The sequence below is a fragment of the Phaenicophaeus curvirostris genome, chromosome 2, assembly GCF_032191515.1.
Source record: "Phaenicophaeus curvirostris isolate KB17595 chromosome 2, BPBGC_Pcur_1.0, whole genome shotgun sequence".
In the NCBI taxonomy this organism is placed as follows: Eukaryota; Metazoa; Chordata; class Aves; order Cuculiformes; family Cuculidae; genus Phaenicophaeus; species Phaenicophaeus curvirostris.
The window spans coordinates 64118321-64136937 of record NC_091393.1 but is presented as its reverse complement, the minus strand read 5'-3'; the positions used below and the strand labels follow the sequence as shown (position 1 = coordinate 64136937).

General features: G+C 42.2%; 1 protein-coding gene across 3 annotated transcripts in view; it reads left to right on the top strand.

The window, feature by feature from the left end:
• Positions 1-15201, top strand: part of TRIM67 (tripartite motif containing 67) — a 35971-nt gene extending 20770 nt beyond the window's left edge. For 2 of the 3 annotated variants that reach the window (XM_069852325.1, XM_069852323.1), the window contains exons 6-10: positions 1816-1961; positions 4913-5051; positions 6105-6408; positions 12291-12453; positions 13961-15201. In XM_069852325.1, the coding sequence (XP_069708426.1) occupies positions 1816-1961; positions 4913-5051; positions 6105-6408; positions 12291-12453; positions 13961-14026 (818 nt within the window). In that variant the 3' untranslated portion in view covers positions 14027-15201. Of the gene's footprint in view, positions 1-1803; positions 1962-4912; positions 5052-6104; positions 6409-12290; positions 12454-13960 lie in introns of all 3 variants that reach the window. The other variant, XM_069852322.1, reaches the window with a different exon arrangement.
• Positions 15202-18617: the final 3416 nt, after the last annotated feature.

The following is an 18617-nucleotide window of genomic DNA, read 5'->3' as shown; positions in this document are numbered from 1 at the left end:
TCATCATTAGAAATGCAGACTAACAAACACAAACAAAACCCCAAACTTGAAATAGTTCACTTAGCAAATCCCATTACCTCCGAATTTCTTGTTTTCGGGTTTTTAACTCTTGTAATGTCACATTTCTGTTACTTCTCCAGACACAGTGTCTCCTTAGAGAAAATGCTGGACTTGCCATGTGAAAAAACAAGTAGATTTTTATTCATGACACCCTCTGAATCATCCTTAAATATCAAGGAAGAGGAACAAGGCTTTTTTTTTTTTTTCTTGTCACAGAGTAACCTTCAAGAGCTAATTTATAAAGCTCCTTTGTTTCACACCACGGTCATTCTTCTGGGCTACCAACCATCTGCATTCGCTGTGGTGATGGGTAATGCCTGCGGAAAGCCACGATAGCTTCTGCACTGTTTATCACAAATGTGATGTTGACTTTTGTGTCACTTCCCCAATGGGGGGTGAAGCCTTAGCCCTATCACATGGTAGCATCCATTTTCCCACAGACTGCTTGTTACACGAAACTTGAACAGTCCTTTTTTTATCTGGAGAGGTAAAATAAGACAAAAGGAAAAGCTCAAGGGCTTAGCTCTCAGGCAGACAGAGGGAGGAAAAAGACTAGATGCACAAAGTGCATCTAGACTAGATAAAAGAAGAGCAAACTGACAATGTTAAGAGCTAAGTCAATGAATGTTCAGAGCACTCAGCTGCTTGCAAAACTCAGTTGAGCTCTGCAGAAATGATCCTGAACAGTCAAATGCAGCCTTAGGCAGAAGACCAAGCAAGGTCTGTGCATCACTTATATCCCATTTAACCTGTGCAGTTTCAATGGTGTGTAAGATACATGTCAGATCTCTCCAGAAGACTGAATTTTCACTTTATAATTTCCAGCAAAGCATGAATGGTGAGAATGTAGTTGCATTTAGCAGAGAAGGTGTGGTGAAGTCCTCTTTCCCACAAAGGCATGGCTAAATGTTTTACTCTGTTTACTTTTATTTTTGAGATGCTGGTCTGGTCAACAGCCTCTTGATGTTTCTGCTGGGCAAATCACTTAAAAGGCATGTTGGTAGATAACTTTGCACTCATAATTTCTGAGAAGAGAGAGACACAGGCTCTCTCCTGTAGTGCAGAAGTTCCTTTTGCTACCTGAGCCAATGGATTGAGATAAAATTTGCAAATGGAACATTTTTCTTCAAGAGTTTCTTTTAAGTACAGCTACCATAAGGATAACATATCCAAGGTGGTTTTGCAAAAGAAAAATGGAAGGGAGTCAGGTTAGATTTATTAAAAAAAAATATTGCAAAGAATTATTTTGCTGCTGTCAGTGGAGTTCAGGCTCTATCTCACCACTGTGCTGGGAGAAATGGCTGCTTTGCTGGTTAACAATTCTTTGTTCATGACCTGGTCTTCCTGGCAGCCCTGCATCTCCCATGCCACCTGTGGCTCAAGACACCTCCTGCCACTACTGCTCCCTCTCTCCTTTTGGGGACAGTGGTGTCAATGCGCTCTACCATGAGAAAAAACTCTTCCAGCCAGTGACCCCTGGGAAGGAGAACAGACATGAGTAGGGAAGGCACCAGAAACATGTCCAGATATGTTTCTGTTTACCTGTTTCAGTCAAATGATTTGTCTTACTGAGTAATGACATTTTGTTATATCGCTGTTACTTCCTTTTATTTCAAGGAAGGGAATGGACCCACTTCCTAACGAATATTGGCTCCCCTGCAAGGGGAGGGAGGTGAGCAGTTGTCACGCTGCCCGTGGCACAGACTGACGGGGTAGGGCAGAGTTACACTAATCTGTACCCAGTTCCTGTTACAGTGCCACCCGTCCCATTACTGCAGCTGGAGAAGTGTTGCACCAGGAACAACAGTGTGACATTGGCCTGGAGGATGCCACCTTTGAGCCACAACCCGGTGGAGGGTTATATCTTGGAACTTGATGATGGAGATGGTGGCCAATTCCGAGTGAGAATTTCATTCAGCATTTATTTGTGTTTCTTTGTATATGAGTTTCCTCAGGATATGAATTTGTGTCTCTCTGAGGGTGGGGCGGGGGAACATACGGGTTGTCGAAATATCCCTGCTGTCATCATGTAGATGGGGAAAGCCCCAGGTGCACATACTGTTTAATAGAAGGACCCCCAGCTTGGGCAGGAAGTTTGGTTGAGGTTATTCTTGGGACTCAGGCCAAGAGAGCCTTGCTGAGGTGAAAGGTGGAATTTCAAGTCACTGCCACATGTACTGTGTTGTCCTCCTGGAGCATACCGCAGCAGAAAATCCCATACTAGCCTACAGGAGCTGCAAGTGGTTTATTTCACAAACCAGACAATTCTTTGAAGCCCCCACTCTCATCTGTCCGTAGCACCCTGTTCAGTAGCTGAGAGTCTTGGTCCAGAGATGCAACACGATTTTTCCTGGTTTTTTTGAATACAAATGGGATCCCACATAAAAATTCAGGATTTCTAGGTCTTTTCTCTGTGAGTAGATGAGACCAGGTGTGTGGAAGCTTTCCGCAGACACGCTGTGAAAGGGTTGGTACATACAGGAAGGCATCCCAGGTACTGTTCTTCCAGACCTTCAGGGTGATGCCACAACTGCTTCCTCCTGCCAGCAGGTGCAGGGTACTTCTAGGTTCCCATTGCCTCCCGCCACATCCCAATAAACTACAGAAATAATACAATCAGCTTTCTGCCAGCCATATCCTGCTGGAAGCTGTGACTCTTCCTCCTGAGACAGGCTTCATGCTTCTGTTGCTCCAGGACCAGGCTGGCCCAGCTCATTGCCTAAGGGCTAGTGCCTTGAAAGCTTCTGGAGACCATTGGGGAATACAGCTGCTCTCTTCACAAATGGGAAATTCTGCCAAAAATATGTGGTGGCATTTCTTTGGGAGCTGCAAAACGGCTTCCCATAGGAAACCTAAAAGTTTCTCAAGCTGAAAATGGCCTGGCAAGGTTCCACCTAAGGAATTGTCTCCCTGTACCAAACCGCTACACCCATAGCTGGCGAAGGCACCTGATTTGAATTCCCTTTATTAGAAGAAACAGCAATATTAGCAGGGCATTTTGAAGAGAGCACTGTTTTTCTGGAAGATCGCCTCAGTTCCTTGGTCTAAGTGTCATTTCCCATGTGTTTGAAGAGACAGAGTGGAGTGGTCTCCACTACTGAAAGTGTGAAAAGGTACCTTTGTGAATGGCTGCAGGGAGCTGCCGATATAGTTAATATCAGTAGGTAAGGGTGTTGTCTGTGCATGATGAATGAAGAGTTAGAAACAAGGTGTAATGAATTCCAGTGTCTTGGATAAACCTTTTCAAGTGATATTCACATCTAAATAAATATTGGTGAATAAATTTAGGCTGGTGCATATACAAGTCCATTTGTATGGGGGGGTTTGTAACTGGCAAAAGTTTTGGGATTGTCAGCAACGCCATGTCAGGATCTTGGATTGAAAAAGATACAAAACCTTCTCAGTCCTTAGCAATCTAGGGTAACAGTTTCTCAGGGGAACGCTTTTCTTGATGTGGTAGAAACACCCTCAGTTTTACCCATTGAAAGATGAACAGCAAGCTTCTCAGCAATGCCATTTCAATAAGAGTTTGCTGACCCTTTCCATGAAGGATTATATATCTGAAATCAGTGACACTGACTGCACTTTATCAGTATTCGATGGGTGGATTTAAAGAATGGGTTTTGCCTCCCATTGTAGCAGAGAGCATCAATCTGCATTAACACAGGCAGTGAACAGTGGTAAAAATAGGAAATGGATTAGAAAATGTGAGACTTGTCCTACAAATAAAAATTTTTGCAGGGACAACATATGCTATAACATGGAGATAGATTAAGCTACTTTATTAAAACTCTTCTTTCTGCCCATGAAAGATCGCCAGCTAACTCAGGACCCAAAAGATTTTTTCACTTGTAGCAACCACATGGTAGCAAAGTGGACAAACACATGGCCCGCTGTGAACTTAAGTAATCCCTTTTTTATTCATTGCATACTTAATTAACTTTAGGTTCATATCAGAGAGTCTTAATTAACAGGACTACTCATAGGCATACACTTAAATGTCTTAACTGAACTGGGACTCGAGTGGCCTGCTTAGTTGAGCCTTAAGCTCTTTAAGGCCTTTGCTACCATAAATCTATGGATTTCCCAGAACTGAAGAAATCACAGGTGAAAAGGAATTGTGGCTTTCAACCCGCTGCCAAGACAGGATTTTCTTCCTTTTCTGTCATTTTCTGTTGCTTGTTTCAGTTTTCCAACAAACACGAGGTTTCTTGGCTTCTTTCAGTTTGTCATAAACTGTAATCTGACTGATCCTCTTCGTTAGTCTGCCTAGATGTTTTGTTTCCTGAAATATCTCACATTACACAAATTCTTGTTATTTAATAAATCTTTGCAGACTTTTATGATGTCTCTTTTGTCTAGTTGCTGTTCCATCATGTGATGCACGTGATCCTAATCGTGACTATATCAGTTTCCTTCTGACTTTGTGTTTGCAGGTTTCAGAATTATATTTTAACACAGGTATGTGTTAAAATGTCAACACATTTCCCTTTTTTGGTCCTACATAAATATAAGAATGGTTACGGTGGGTCAGATGCTGGGACTACTATCCAAAATATTGGTTTGGAGTAGATGGTAAAGAAAAGAGAATAAAAATTAAGATCTTCTTGTATTGCTGTTAATTGCTGTGCCCTTCCAGCTCCATCTTCACCTTAGCGTCTCCACTGTTAACCATCCTTGATGTCCCCACTGCTGTGGTTGTCCATGTTTCAACAGCATAACTTCTACTCCTGGAAAGCAGTGAGAAGCTGTTCACTTGTGGCTTGTATTTAGAAGTCTTACCGTGTGATGACAAGGCACAAAGAAACAGTTAAATATGTGTCTCTCTCTCTCTTTTTCTTGGAATGTTTAGGAAGTATATGTTGGCAAGGAAACCCTCTGCACCATTGATGGCCTTCATTTCAACAGTACCTATAATGCAAGAGTCAAAGCTTTCAACTCATCAGGAGTTGGCCCTTACAGCAAGACAGTTATTTTACAGACATCGGATGGTGAGTTGGATTTCTGCCAGTTTCTAAGTGAAAAACTGCAGGTCTCAGTGGTAGGACACTCGCGTCCTTTTGTACCTACTAATATCTTTGGCACTTACTGGCACAAAGGTTTTGGATCGTCTGAGCAGAGAGGCCAGGAACTGAGCATGGACAGGGACCGTGCTGGCCTCCTAGCACTTTTGGGGATTTTCCATTATCAGTAGCACTTCAGGTTTCAAATCATGGAATTTTATTTGGCAGTAGAAGTCTGGGGTCTGACTAAGATTCTTATTTGATTTAGCATACAGAAGCAATTATGCAGCACATGGGATATTTTTGTTTCGCTCTATCTCCACTTCTCCATATATATTTGGAATTTGCCTTTTTCTTCACTACTGCTTTGATTTCACAGCAAGGTTTGATAATACAGAGATGGGAATTCATGCTTGTTGCTCTGTAATTAGACTTGACATCCATACGGGCATTACAAGAAGTTCATCTTTGTTAATGATATTGTAATGAATCAGGAAGCGCATGCTATTATCACTTCCACTTTTATGCTGTGTTGCCAAAATAGGCCAGTATAAAATATTTATACTTTAAAAGCTTTTTCTGTTTGCTTTTTTTTAATATTTATTTTCCCCCTTTGATAAAGTAGTGAAATCAGTCTTAACCAGCATGGACACAGTGGAACTCCATTTCCATTAAAGGTCATTCTGAACCAATTCACCTATGTATGTGATCAATTTCCTTATCATAGAGAAGCCCTTGTCTCCTCAATGGCTTTCTTGTTACTGTGTGAGAACAGAAAGTCACTGCCCTTAGCAGCTTATGTTCAGAGGAACAAGCACAGATAATATAAGGCACTTCTAAGCTGTAAAGCAGCAAGGTACCAGCACAAAGCAGTCTTGTGAATCTGCCTACAGTAACGAGGAAAGATTGGTTTTATTATCTGAAAGTGCAATGGGGTCTTTAGGAAGGCAGAATTTCATTGTCCTAATTGAAGTAAAGCAGATGGCACCTGAACGCAGCCTCTTCTGCCATAATCCAGCTTTTCCTTTTTCCCTTCCTCAGTGGCGTGGTTCACCTTTGACCCCTCCTCAGCTCACAAAGACATAGTGCTGTCAAATGACAACCAGACTGCTACGTGCAACAGTTACGATGACCGGGTTGTTCTTGGCACAGCAGCCTTCTCCAAGGGTGTGCATTACTGGGAACTGCATGTGGACCGGTACGACAACCATCCAGATCCAGCCTTTGGCATCGCCAGGATTAATGTTGTCAAGGACATGATGCTAGGCAAGGATGACAAGGCGTGGGCCATGTACGTTGACAACAACCGCAGCTGGTTCATGCATTGCAATTCTCACACCAATCGGTAAGGATCTCCTGCGTTCTGTTCTCATTACTGATCATTTTTCTGCTTTGCATGAGAGGAAGAGGTATCGGCAAGCCATCTAGTCCATGTCTCTGCTAAATGTAGTTATTTTATTCCTTCTTAAAAATCACTAGTGACAGCAACTGAACCTTGGCAGTCTGTGTTGGTGTTTGTTATCTTCACTGTTACCAGTTTTTTTCCTGAGATCTAGCCTAAGTTCCCCCTGCTGTGATTTAAGCCCATTATTGCACATCCCACCCACAACATCAGCAGGCAGGAATGCAGCATGCTGGGATGCAAGATTTCTTTCTCATTGCTGGAGGAGCACAGGAAGAAAGCTGGTTGATTCTGTTCTTCAGGAAGAATCTTGGCCACAGAATTGCACAGTAATTAGGCAAAGCATTGCTGATTGGCTGTCCAAAAGGCAGGTGCTTATTGTGAGTCCTGAAAGCTGATTATAGGCAATGCTGTAGGTCACACCTAGGGCGATCTGGACACAAGGGACTGTTTGGCAGTAAGGGCTAACTCACGGCTTCCGTCCAACTGAGCCAGTGTACTGACGAGCTTTGAAAAATGTCTTTACCAATACAACCAATTTACACAAAGAAGGATTTCAGAACACCCCTGAGCCATCATTGCCAAAGCTCTCTTTCTCCCGACACTCAGAGGTTCTGTGTGCTCTATGCAACAGAGTGGTTGGGAGACATCTTCTAACTGAAGCTGCTTCCAGGAATGGATCACACAGAGACTGTATCAGCGTAGATCCTTTGTTGAGTCAAGATGGTTGCATGGCTTCAGCACTCATGGCAGATTCCTCTGCCTAGTGCTGGCTGTATTTCCTTGATGTGATGCTGGACTGTGTAGGGGAGACATGGTCCGCTTCACTTGAAGTCCCCTGAGGTATCACCAGAGCAGGACTGCACTGCTTCCCTCTCCCCCTCTGTGTCCCATGACACAGTCAGTTCTCTCTGAAGATTAGGTGCGTACTACAGGAGCTGAGACCCTTAAAAAGGTCTCCAGTGAAGAATATGATTCAGGATCCTAAGTCCCTGGCTTATTTTGGAAAATAGTGTGTTTATATACATACTCTATCATGATGGGACATTGAGGTACCAATAAAGTGGCTGGCTAAGATTATGCAGCAGGTTCTGTGGCAGGGGGAATCACTTTCCGTTTAGTTTTCTACTGACAGTCCCAGCAGGTCTTCTGTACTCATTAGCTCAATAATTGTTTCTGTTATAACAAATGATAAAAATAATGGCTTACAGTGATTTTTAAAATGTTCAAATGCTGATGTTATCTCATTAAAGAGGTAAGTTATGCCAACATTCACTGTATCTTAAAGAGGATTGTAATGTCTCCTGTTTAATAGTCACTTATACGCTGAAGCATATTTATATTTTAAGTAAGTATACTGCAATTGCTGGGGTGTTGGGTTTTTTTGTTTGAAACATAGTTTGATTTTGCAGTTCATTACAGACAGGTGGAAGAACCTTGTAGCTGAGTCCAAAGCTATCTGAAGTCAACTGGAATATTTTCATTGGCTCAAAAGGCCTTAAAAGATGTTCTAAGTCAACATAGAGTAAATTAACATCAGTATAATAAATACACCAAAAGGTTCTCTGTCCCTTTAATATTCTGATTCAGTTTAGGGCAGAAGTAATGTTAAGCTGTGTTAATTGTAGTGTTCTGTGAAACAGCTTATGTTTTCTGGGAAAAAGCTGGCAACCATTCTGTGTGCTACTGTCCCAGAAACCTATTTTATGGATTTGGTCCTTGACATCTTCCTCCTGGCAAGCAACGGACAAGTGAAGCAAAATTTTTTTTTCTGGGAAGCACAATGTAAAACACTTCAGATTTCTAGTCATCCTGCTTAAACAGGAGAATAAAGTGCTTTCTGTTGATAAGGCATTCCTAGTTTTTATTAGATAAAGCACAAAGGTTTTGCAGGCACATCCAAGGCATGGATAGACCCGTGGAATAGCAGTTTAAGTGAAGTACAATCGCAGAGGGCATGTAGTGTTATGAAATCACATGTGCTTCAATGAAATTAGGTCTAGGCATTATATTTTTAACTGTGACAGTCAAGTAGGTCAGTTTTTTAACTCATTAGTTGTAACAGCCTTGTGGAAACAGGTTATTGTTGCCTACTTGTTTTTCCCCACAGGAGACGTGGGCATGAGAACACGGCGTCACAGTTCAAAGGAAATTTATTGTCAGCTTTTAGCCTCTCATATTTTATTATGATGGAGGCTGTGTCTTAGTAATCATTTCATTCTTCCTAATCTTCATGAGAAGAAATTAGGGCAATAAATAAATGACTAGCTTCAAGGGTAAGCTGAGGTGGAGCTTGAAAGACCTGTTCATGGGACCTGACATGTTTAGAGTCTTTTCCTGTCCTTTTCATTCACAGCATGCAAAATTGGACCTGTCTACATCCTTAAAAACTAGTATGTCTTCTGTAATGCTGGAAGAAGAGGCAGGAACAGAATACTGTCATACTATCAGAGAGGACCTTTGAGAACAGTTTGAAAAAACATCAGTTAAGGAAACACTTTAGGGCAGGGATATAGCTTTGTGAGGTACCTTTCAGCCTCATTGTTCCTTGAAATAATCAGTTCACACCAGAGATGATGTATGCCCGTTGCTAAGAGGCACTGGCGTTCATTGCAATAGATCCATCCATTCCTTGGCAAAGTTCCCAAGAGCAGAAGCACCTGGTGCTGTAGCTGTACCCTAGCCACTACGTATAAAGGAGACAGAAATCACACTGTAATGTTTTCTACTAAAGGGCAATGGGAAGTCAAAGTCTAGAGAATTTGAATTGTAGTCTTAAAGCTCCCTGTGATCAGGATCTCAACATCAGATTTTCATCACACAAAAATGTTATAATTGCCTGAAAATTACTGTCTGACAATAAACTCAGTGAAGTTGTTAGGTTACTGTAAAGCTCATGATTAAATACTGTTAACTGACAGTTAAAATAATTATATATTAAATAATTATATATTAAAGTGTTCAGAAATTGATAAGCTTTATTTTTCAATAATACTCAAACTTATTTTTGTTCTTAATTCCTCTCTCCAGTCCATGCAGTCCTGTTCTGCACATTGTCCAAGATGCTGCTGAAAGCAGAATAACAGCCTCCACTGCCACAAGCAATGGCATTTTTTATGGTAGCAAAATTCCCCTATCTGTACTCTGACCTTTCAGGCTTATGAACAGAACTTCTACACTTCAGGACTTACTGTTGCACCCAGAAAAAAAACCCCCAAACCTGCAGGATTGGGGTTTACTTGAAATAATGAGAGTGGTGCATATCTTCAAAAATGGGTTATCATTTAATGAATGCTAAGTATATAGCGAAGAAGTATTGTTAGAAACAGTTGTATTTTTCTTTTACATAGCCTGCAGATTATTAGGGGCTTATGGTATAACTGTCATTAAGTAGTTTAGAAAATGCATTACAGTAAAGCAACAGCTCTTTTACATGCTGCCAGAGAGGTGTAGCAGGAGAGAGCAATGTGCACTTGAGTTTCTTGAGCTAGCTGGCTTTTTTTATTGCAACTAAGGCTTTTATTAGAAAAAAAATGTCCTGTGATGCTGTCCCAATTATGTACAAAAGAGTGAGGAACTACCTGTTGTAAGTTTTCTCATGAAACTTTGACTCTCCCACCTCTCCTCCTAAAGAAAGTGACTGTGACAGCAGTTGATAAAGCACTGGATTCCTCAAAGTATGGTTCCCAAGGAAATGATAGGATGCTCAGTAAGAACAGCTGTTCAGTCTCACAAAAAGTCCAGTCTCCTTGGTAGCACCACGGCAAAGTGTATCCTGCTTGCCTTTGCCCTGGCTTTGTCTTGCCAGAGATGGTTGATCTCACTGTGGGGAGGTGGCGGCTGAGGAACGGGGCAATCTACCTGCTGATGTCCCGCAAGACTTGACGCAGCAAGGAAGGGAGAGGTTTCCCAGCCATCTGCTCTGCTCTTACACCTGTGTGACTCCTAGAGGGGCCTCGGCTGGGTCCTGCACTCACCTCAGCTGGATTTGCAGGCAGCATCTATCTCCTCCTCAGCTAGACTGTCCCCAGGGGCTGCAGAGGAGTCACTCAATGTCACTGTGCAGCACACAGCTAATTAGCCTGCAAGAAGCAAATTAGCTTATCATATAAGAAAGAGCATAATAATCTCAAAACGGCAAAGTTGCTGTTTCTATTTCTGAGAGAATCAATGTCATTTAAAAGCATGTCATAAAAACTATTTTCAAACACTGCAGGATATAAAATGTGGTGCCCTATAATCAAAGCTGTTCTTAAACAGAGAGGAAAAAAAATATAATCTATTTGTAAATAGATCTAGATTATAGTAGTGCTGCTTTCCACAATCTCATCATGAGTGTTATGATTGAATGCTTTTAATAAAAGCAGTCTACATACTGACATACTGAGGATAAGTAAGCATCTCAAATTTTGTTGGAAAACAATGTACTTCCTGATTTTGGAGAAGAGCTGAGAGAAACCTATTAATGCTTCTAGAACCAGAAATCAAATAAAAGGAACCACAGAACAGTAAAGTGTGAAATCTAATGCAACTTAGAGCCAATTTGTGGTTTTCAGCTACACTATTATTGTTTGAAAAGCTTTAAGTGGACGAGTCAGAGTTGTATTCTATGCTATTATGCCACAGATAAAACTCCCTTTACCTTCAGAGGAAATGCCATGTGCCACATTTAGTCAGAAGGAAAACAGTTTATGACACCTAGTGGACAAGATGAAAATTTCTTACTAAGCACCTAACCGTACTTTGATCCCCACCCCCTCCAGTTTTTTTATGTTTTGCCTACCTATTGTGATAAATTTTATGCTAAAATTACATCAATCTGGCTGTTGTGTGCCTGAGGGAAGTGTGTAGGACAGAAGGCAGCTGCTTCCTTTCCTGCTGCAAATTATTTGAAACCTGATTTACCCTGAACAAATTGTGTCAGGCTGTAAATCCATCGCAGAGCCCCTGTAATATCAGCAGAGTAGCAGTGCCTGTGGCCAATCTGCATATCTAGTAGATTTTTTTGCTTAGTGCTCTTTAAAGTAATACTGCATTTTACTAACCCCCAAATCAAAGTGCATTAATGTCAAATCACTCAAGCGTGTAATGGCTGGCTGACTCTATCCTGGCAAGCTCTGACACCACGGTAGCTCTCAGCAGCTGCTCCTGACACAACTAATTATCACTGGTATTAATAACCATGCCTGCACACTTGAAATAGCTCCCAGTCCTATAGCGGAGCACCTTGTCCGTCAGGGAGCTATGCTTATCCCTAACCAGCCCACCTTCCCTTCCTCCCCAAACCAATGATCTGTTGTATCTGTGCTGACTCCCTGGTCTCTGGAAAGCTGGGTCTCCTTAGGGGATGCCAAGGTGAATACTCCGACTGAAAGTCCGGGACTCAAGCTGTTAGCAGGCATAATGATTAGAAATGAATGCCTAGGAATCCAGCTTTCTGCTTTTGCACTCTCTGCTGTGATCAGTTCAGTACAGCAGGGATGCTCTGAGGAGCTGTGTCGCCAGTACTCCTGTCCCACATGCACAGGGCTAACCTGACCTGCTCACCCTTGCTGTCTCTCAGCAGCTGAGGGGACCTGCTAGCTCTGGACACCATTTTTGGCTTTTAGATTGCAGATGAAGAAGAGATGGGCTTAATTTATCTTTAGGCTCCCCCATTAAGCTCCCATGAATGTGGTACATAAGGTGTGAACCAGTCATTGCTGATTGCATGGATAATCATTTTACTGTACCACTTACTTTGCTTAGTAAGCCTGTGTTGTCCCAGACAGAGCAGCGGTGTAGCACTCTGCCTTCACCAACAGTTTGATCCTTTTTTACCTTAGGACTGAAGGAGGAGTTTCTAAAGGTGCCACCATTGGTGTTCTCCTGGATCTGAACAAGCACAACCTGACCTTTTACATAAACGGGCAGCAGCAAGGGCCTCCAGCGTTTGAAAACATCGAGGGGGTCTTCATGCCTGCACTGAGCCTCAATCGAAACGTCCAGGCAAGTCTTCTGCACTTTAGTCCCACTTTCCCTTCTCATCTAAAGGATAGTGTATGCTACCGGCCGCTGCTGCAGGGGCTGATAATGTCATCTGTAGGTAATTGGTATGGGTTGGGGCTCTTTCCTTCTCAGGCTGTCACCTGGGCTTCTAACACTTTTTGGAAAATTGCATTTGACCTTCTGCCTCACTTCACGGTTGTGAGGAGTAATGCTGTAAAAATAAGTAGAAGTACCTGCACATACCAGTTCCTACACTTATTTTGCTGCAATTTCCTACCTGGAAAGCAGTGCCGCTAAGGCATCCTCTGCCAGTTTGACTAAAAGCCATAAGTATCCACATTCCTCTTAGGTCATACATATGGAGGTTATTAACATTGACAAGAAACAGAAATGTGAACAGCACAGTGGTAAGGACAGCAAAGACAACATAGGTCAGAGAATTAGTGCAACAGAGAAGACCCAGTCAGCACATCATTCCTTCTTTTTATGAGTTTTGGAGGTTTCTCCCCATTCTCAAGAGCGTCTCCTCTTGGAGGAACTCTCTTTAAATAGAGTGCACTTCTACTTCAAGACCACTGCATACTTCTAGAAACAGGTTGTAGTGTAAAGGAATGCCTAAGGAAACATCCCAGGAGCCTGAAGACGGAAGGAGGTTCAGCTTAGGTCAGGCAGGGCCAATGCAGCCAAGGCGGAACACTCAACATTTAAAACACCCAAACTGACACCAGAAACCTCACATGGCCTTATTAGTACATGAATACTCAGCAGTCATTACTGGTGGCATACAAATCTTTCAAGAAGGTTTCATAGCTTTATTATATCAGATGCACCAATGTGGAGGACGCAGGCACTTCTCCAGGCCCCTCACTGCTATATTCAAAAGATTTTTACTCACAACTTACCTCCAGTTTTAGCTACTTATATCCTTCAAGTACCTGGCTTCTATTTCTTACCACAACTCAGTTAAGACAGAGCATGGTTGACAAGGGGTCAGAGGGAAACCCTGAGACTAAGTTTGTGTTTGCTGTTGAATGGAGCTCTTGTAGGTCTGTGTGGGAACCCTGGTCCTTGTAGAGATGTCAGGTTATAGAAGCAGCACTAAATGTCCTTTGCTCTGTCCTGCCACGACAGCAAAGGCAACAGGATTTTCTTGTGTTTAGTACATGGGCTTCAGCTTGTGATCCCTGTCCCGAGGTACTCGCACAAAGACACCATCCACCTTGTGTCCCGCAAGCAGTGCTTTTGGTGGCATACAAATGGTGTCTGGGTTTGGGAAGATATATGGACAACTGGCTTCTAGAACCCAAGGTGTTCAGGAGAGAAGGGGGAAGGAGATTTTTTATTTCAGGGTCTTAATATCATCTTGATTAATGTTCTTGATGACTTAAACCTGGACCTGAAGTCCCACAGCCCGTCCCCTGTCATTTACTTGCTTTTGGCCTTCACGAATCCTTTCTGTTGAGGGTGTCCCAGTTTTGAATCTACGTGTTCTTTCTTTTTTGTGTAGGTGACCCTGCAAACAGGACTGGAAGTGCCACAATGTGTAAAGCAGCCCAAGTTGCCCAACAACTAATGAAGCCTCTGCCCAACCTTGTGCTGGATTCTGTAAGCTTTCTCCGCGTGATTTGGCACTTTTCAGTAAGTCAGTAAAAAGGCATTCTCTTTCTGGACTTAAAAGCATCGTATGGTATGTTGCTCACCAAATTATCTGCTGGTTACAGCTAGCCCACTCCATTTTTAACAGCCATAGCAAGCTTACCCACTGAACTGGCCCTCGACTGCAGATGGGTACCTGAACATATCTACACTACATTGCACATATATGTACATAAATGTGCGCGCGCGCACACACACACATGCACATATATTTGTAAAGCAAAAGGTTAAATGAGTGTATTTTCTCTCTTATGGCTGGATTTGTGTTTGAAAGATACTAGGGATGCCAGAAAAAATGGGTAAGACTAAGACTGAGGGACAATGTGTGTTGGGGCAGTTTACCAGTAGGTGAACTGCATTCCCTTGGCACTTGAAGTCCTTAAGTCAAGAAAGCATATGCTTGGACAGCTGAAGTGGAGGCTGTGTACCCAAGAACTCCTGGCTGTCCATTACATTCAGGGCCTCAAATGACCATTAATTATTCCTTCTGGCTCTGGACTGCAGTAAGCTGTGGGATAATGTTCCCCTAGAAATCAGTGGCAGAACTTTCCATCTTCATCGAGAATAAGATTGGTTTCCAAACACTGCCATGTAATAATTGTGCTTATTTTAGCTAACAGCATGATAAATGCAGAATTCAGATATGAAAAGTAGAGAGAAAAACATCCTCGATACATTTTAGTGTTTGTTCTTTGTATGTGACTGTGGAGAGTATCACATACGGAAAATCTGATTGTGGTAATCAGCACAGCTCTTGAAAAAAGGCACAGCAGAGATCCCTTTGAATTTAATTGGTAAGAGATTTATTTAAATATGGGACATGTGAAGTGTCCCATGTAGAGAATGCTGCTTTCCAGCCTTGATCCTGATGAGCCCTGGGCAGCTGTAGTTCCAATGTAGCTTTGAGATCAGAGGCCTTAATTTTCTATTATATTAGTGTGAGCTAATCAATGTCTGGATCCTAATGAAGCACTTGAGTAAGAGACATTCATAGCATTATGTGAAGTCTGTCCCTATGATTTTTTTCTAGACAGGGACAAAAATCTTTTGCAAGACTTATCTGTGTCTGGCATCTCCCATGGAAACAAGCAGCAGTTCAGCTGGAGTTTGACCGATAGGGAACTTCTCCCACAACCGTGGCAATGTGACTTGTGTGCTATTGTCAGAAAACACATCAGTATGTGTGTATGCTGCTTATCCTCTGAACCCAGTTACCATATGCAAGTGTGTGTGTGTATAGCAGCAATGCATAAGGACAAGATGCAACAGACTGAGAGATCCCATGACATCTTGGACTCCGTCAGTCTAATCCTATGTAAGCATGGTGCTATCAAACAAGAAAAGCATAAACTCTTAAATACCATCGACGTACTATTTCCATTTTTTAAATCCTGCTGCTGCTACAAGTTTTCCTCTCCAGGCATACATATACGCACATGCATATTGTTATCAGACATGTAATTATTAAACCTGAGAACAAATATTCTAGCCAAAATCCATCTTACTGCCTTGCATTAAACCACAGCCACGGGACAAACAGCCCAGCTCCGCATTAGGGCAGCCTGCCAGCTCCAAGGCATCCTGCTGCAGGTCCACTTCTGGTCTACTGGCAGGAGCAAATCACTCAGGTAGTGCTGAGCAATGGCAAGGCTCCCCTGGGAGAGAGCAGCTAGGACCCTCTCTGGGGTCATCCCACCTCCCAGCCACAGTGGGGAGGGGGAGGTAGCCCAGAACAAACCAGTCCCAGGCTATTGCACAGACAAAGAGCAGTCTGCCATCATGCTACATGTAACCAACCAAGCATCCCGTAGCCCGTCTCTCCTGCAGCACAGCAGTGCACCTTCAGTGATGTCAAGACTGAAGTAGGAAACAAAACCAATTATGGGAAAAAATAACGTAAGCTTTTAAATGAGAAAGCAACTTCTTCAAAGTCTGGAACGGATTGTATCAGTAAACTTGTAGACACTGGAATAACTGTGCTATGCTCATCTTGGTTTCTTAAAGAAAATGAGAGATCAACTGTGTTATAATTTTGTTTTCATTTAGTACCACATGAACTCGTGCAGGATTTTATAATTAGCGGGTCTGTTTTAAACTACCTCAGCTAGAATGCTACTGGACCCCGAATTTCCTCGAGTGTGCTCTTCTACGTATCTAACAGTTGTAATCATAGCATTGGCTTTGAGTATTGCCAGTCAGAGCAGAGTATGGGAATACTGTACATAAGTTGCACATATTTTTTTATATTGGGAAACATCCCGTGATAGTTTTAATACAGAAGGCACTCCACTTTCACTTGTTGTATTAAAAACAAAAGGGCATTGTTTATTTTGGGACTGAACCTTTGTCTTTACTCCAAACTTCTGTGAAGGAAACTCAACTGAATTTACATCTTTCCCATCTTCAACCATCACCAGATGTTTAAAATTAATTCTGAATGGGTTTTAGAAGCGTTTGCAGTAATCTGTTTTGGTTTTCTAGTTGCTTTGGTATTGGTTTCTGCTGTGTTATGTCCCAGGGATAACACAGTGATACAGGTTACTAATTTCTAATGGAGATATGGACAGCAGGTAGAGACATGCTTCATAATTGTAGAGAAGCTCATTTGTTATCCTCTATACATTCTAACACTCGTAAAAGTAGGATATAGATTAGCTACCTTTACAGTCTCCTTTTAACCTAGAAGAAATGCAAATAAAATAAAAGGAATACAGTTAGAAGTAGGAAACCTGTATTAGTAATACTTATTTAGCAATACTAATTTAGCCTAGGTCAAAAAATAAAGTGGTTTTATGTGTTGGTTGTGTACACATCCAATTACTTGGGTTTGGCATGGCCCATAGCAATAAACCAGTTATCCCAATAAAGTGTAGTCTCATGACTTCAGCTGGATGCATTTTGGTAGTTTGATTAACAGAAATAATACTTAAGTAGTTAGAATTACACTAGGAAAGTAATTACTCCATACGTGAATATGTACGCAGAGCATCCAGATGGCAGTGTCCATCTAAACACAGGCAGAGCAAAATTTTCCCTTTGCAGAACAGCATCAGGTGGGGAGAACTGGGGCATTTCCCCCTCTTTGCTCAGGCTGGAGGTAGTTTGCTTCTCTGCAAGTAGCTCCCCCGATGTCCATCTTATAAATCCAGCATTTTGCATGTTCTTCTTATGCCAGTTTTTGTTTCTTCCAAATCCCTCCTTTAGGAGGGAGTCACCCCTTTGTGCTATGATCCTTGCAGAAACTGTGTTGGTGAGTGTCCGGGGAGAACCTAGCGGGGCTGGTAGCATAGATACCCAAGGGGACCATGTTCAGTATGTCTTGCTTCTTTTTGATTCCTTGGGGGTATTTGTGCAGCTCTCTGGGACTCCAAGCTCCTCTGCCACCTGGACCTACAGAAAGCTGCCTTTCATGGGACTCTTCTGCTCCTAGGGGCCAGTCTGCTTCTTATAAGCAAGAAAGCAGAGCCTCTTGCACTGAACCCAGATAAGGTAGCTGTAAATTGACTTAATGTTTAAAGAAACAAAAAAACTCTCTAGAAACAAATAAGCCATCCTCAAATAAACATAAACAAGCTTGACTTGTGCATACACCAATTTGGAACCTCTGCACGGCTGCTAAATTTTCTGCCCCACAGAGGAACAAAGGACACTATTTTTCATCTATCCCTGTGAACCCCGACCTCAGCCTTTGTGACCCTTCTTCCTGGCTTTATTCCTCTGCAAATTTCGCTGTTTAGTGGGACCAAACAGAAGCGTGCCATCAGGAGCATTGCCAGACTTCCCAAGGCGTGCAGTGCTACACAATTTCCACTCCCTTCTTTCCCCTCATCAGCTCAAAAAGAGCTGACAAGAAGATCTTACTAAGACTTAATGTCAATATATCAGAATTTAAGAGGAAAAGTATTAAATGTAATTTCTTATATGCACAATGTTCCATGGTGTTGTAAATGATGCCATTATATTGTATTGCTGTAGCTTGTTCTTGGCTGGTGATAAGAGTTCTGTCATAGTACTGTTTAAGCTTTTATTTTCATTCTGTGTGGGTTTTTTTCTCTTCCAAAGTGTCGTTAGTAAAGAAGGCAGAGAGCACCCAATACTCTAGTTTCTGAGTTTTTCTAGAGCAAGAAGAAATGTGAGATGCAGCTTTTTTTCTTATGTTATTATATTTCTTAAGGTAAGAAAGAGATGAGATCAAGACTAAGCTGTTACTACCAGCATATGAAAAACACCATGTTTGCAACTGCCAACAAGAGGTGGTACATTTTTGGCCCGTAATTCAGAATACCTGGTTGTGTGAGAAAGGCTGCAAAGTACCAACAACCTGGCAACAGCAGCTTTTGGTGCCACCTAGTACATGCACTGATAACAAACAGAAAGATGAGGAAAGAGTTGTTAGACCTAATCTCAGGCCTTACCAGCTTTGCAGCATTCTGCTTCAATAGCAAAGTCAAGAACTCGGCTTTGAACCAGGCAAGATATGAAAACCCCAAGCATCTTTGCTAAATCAG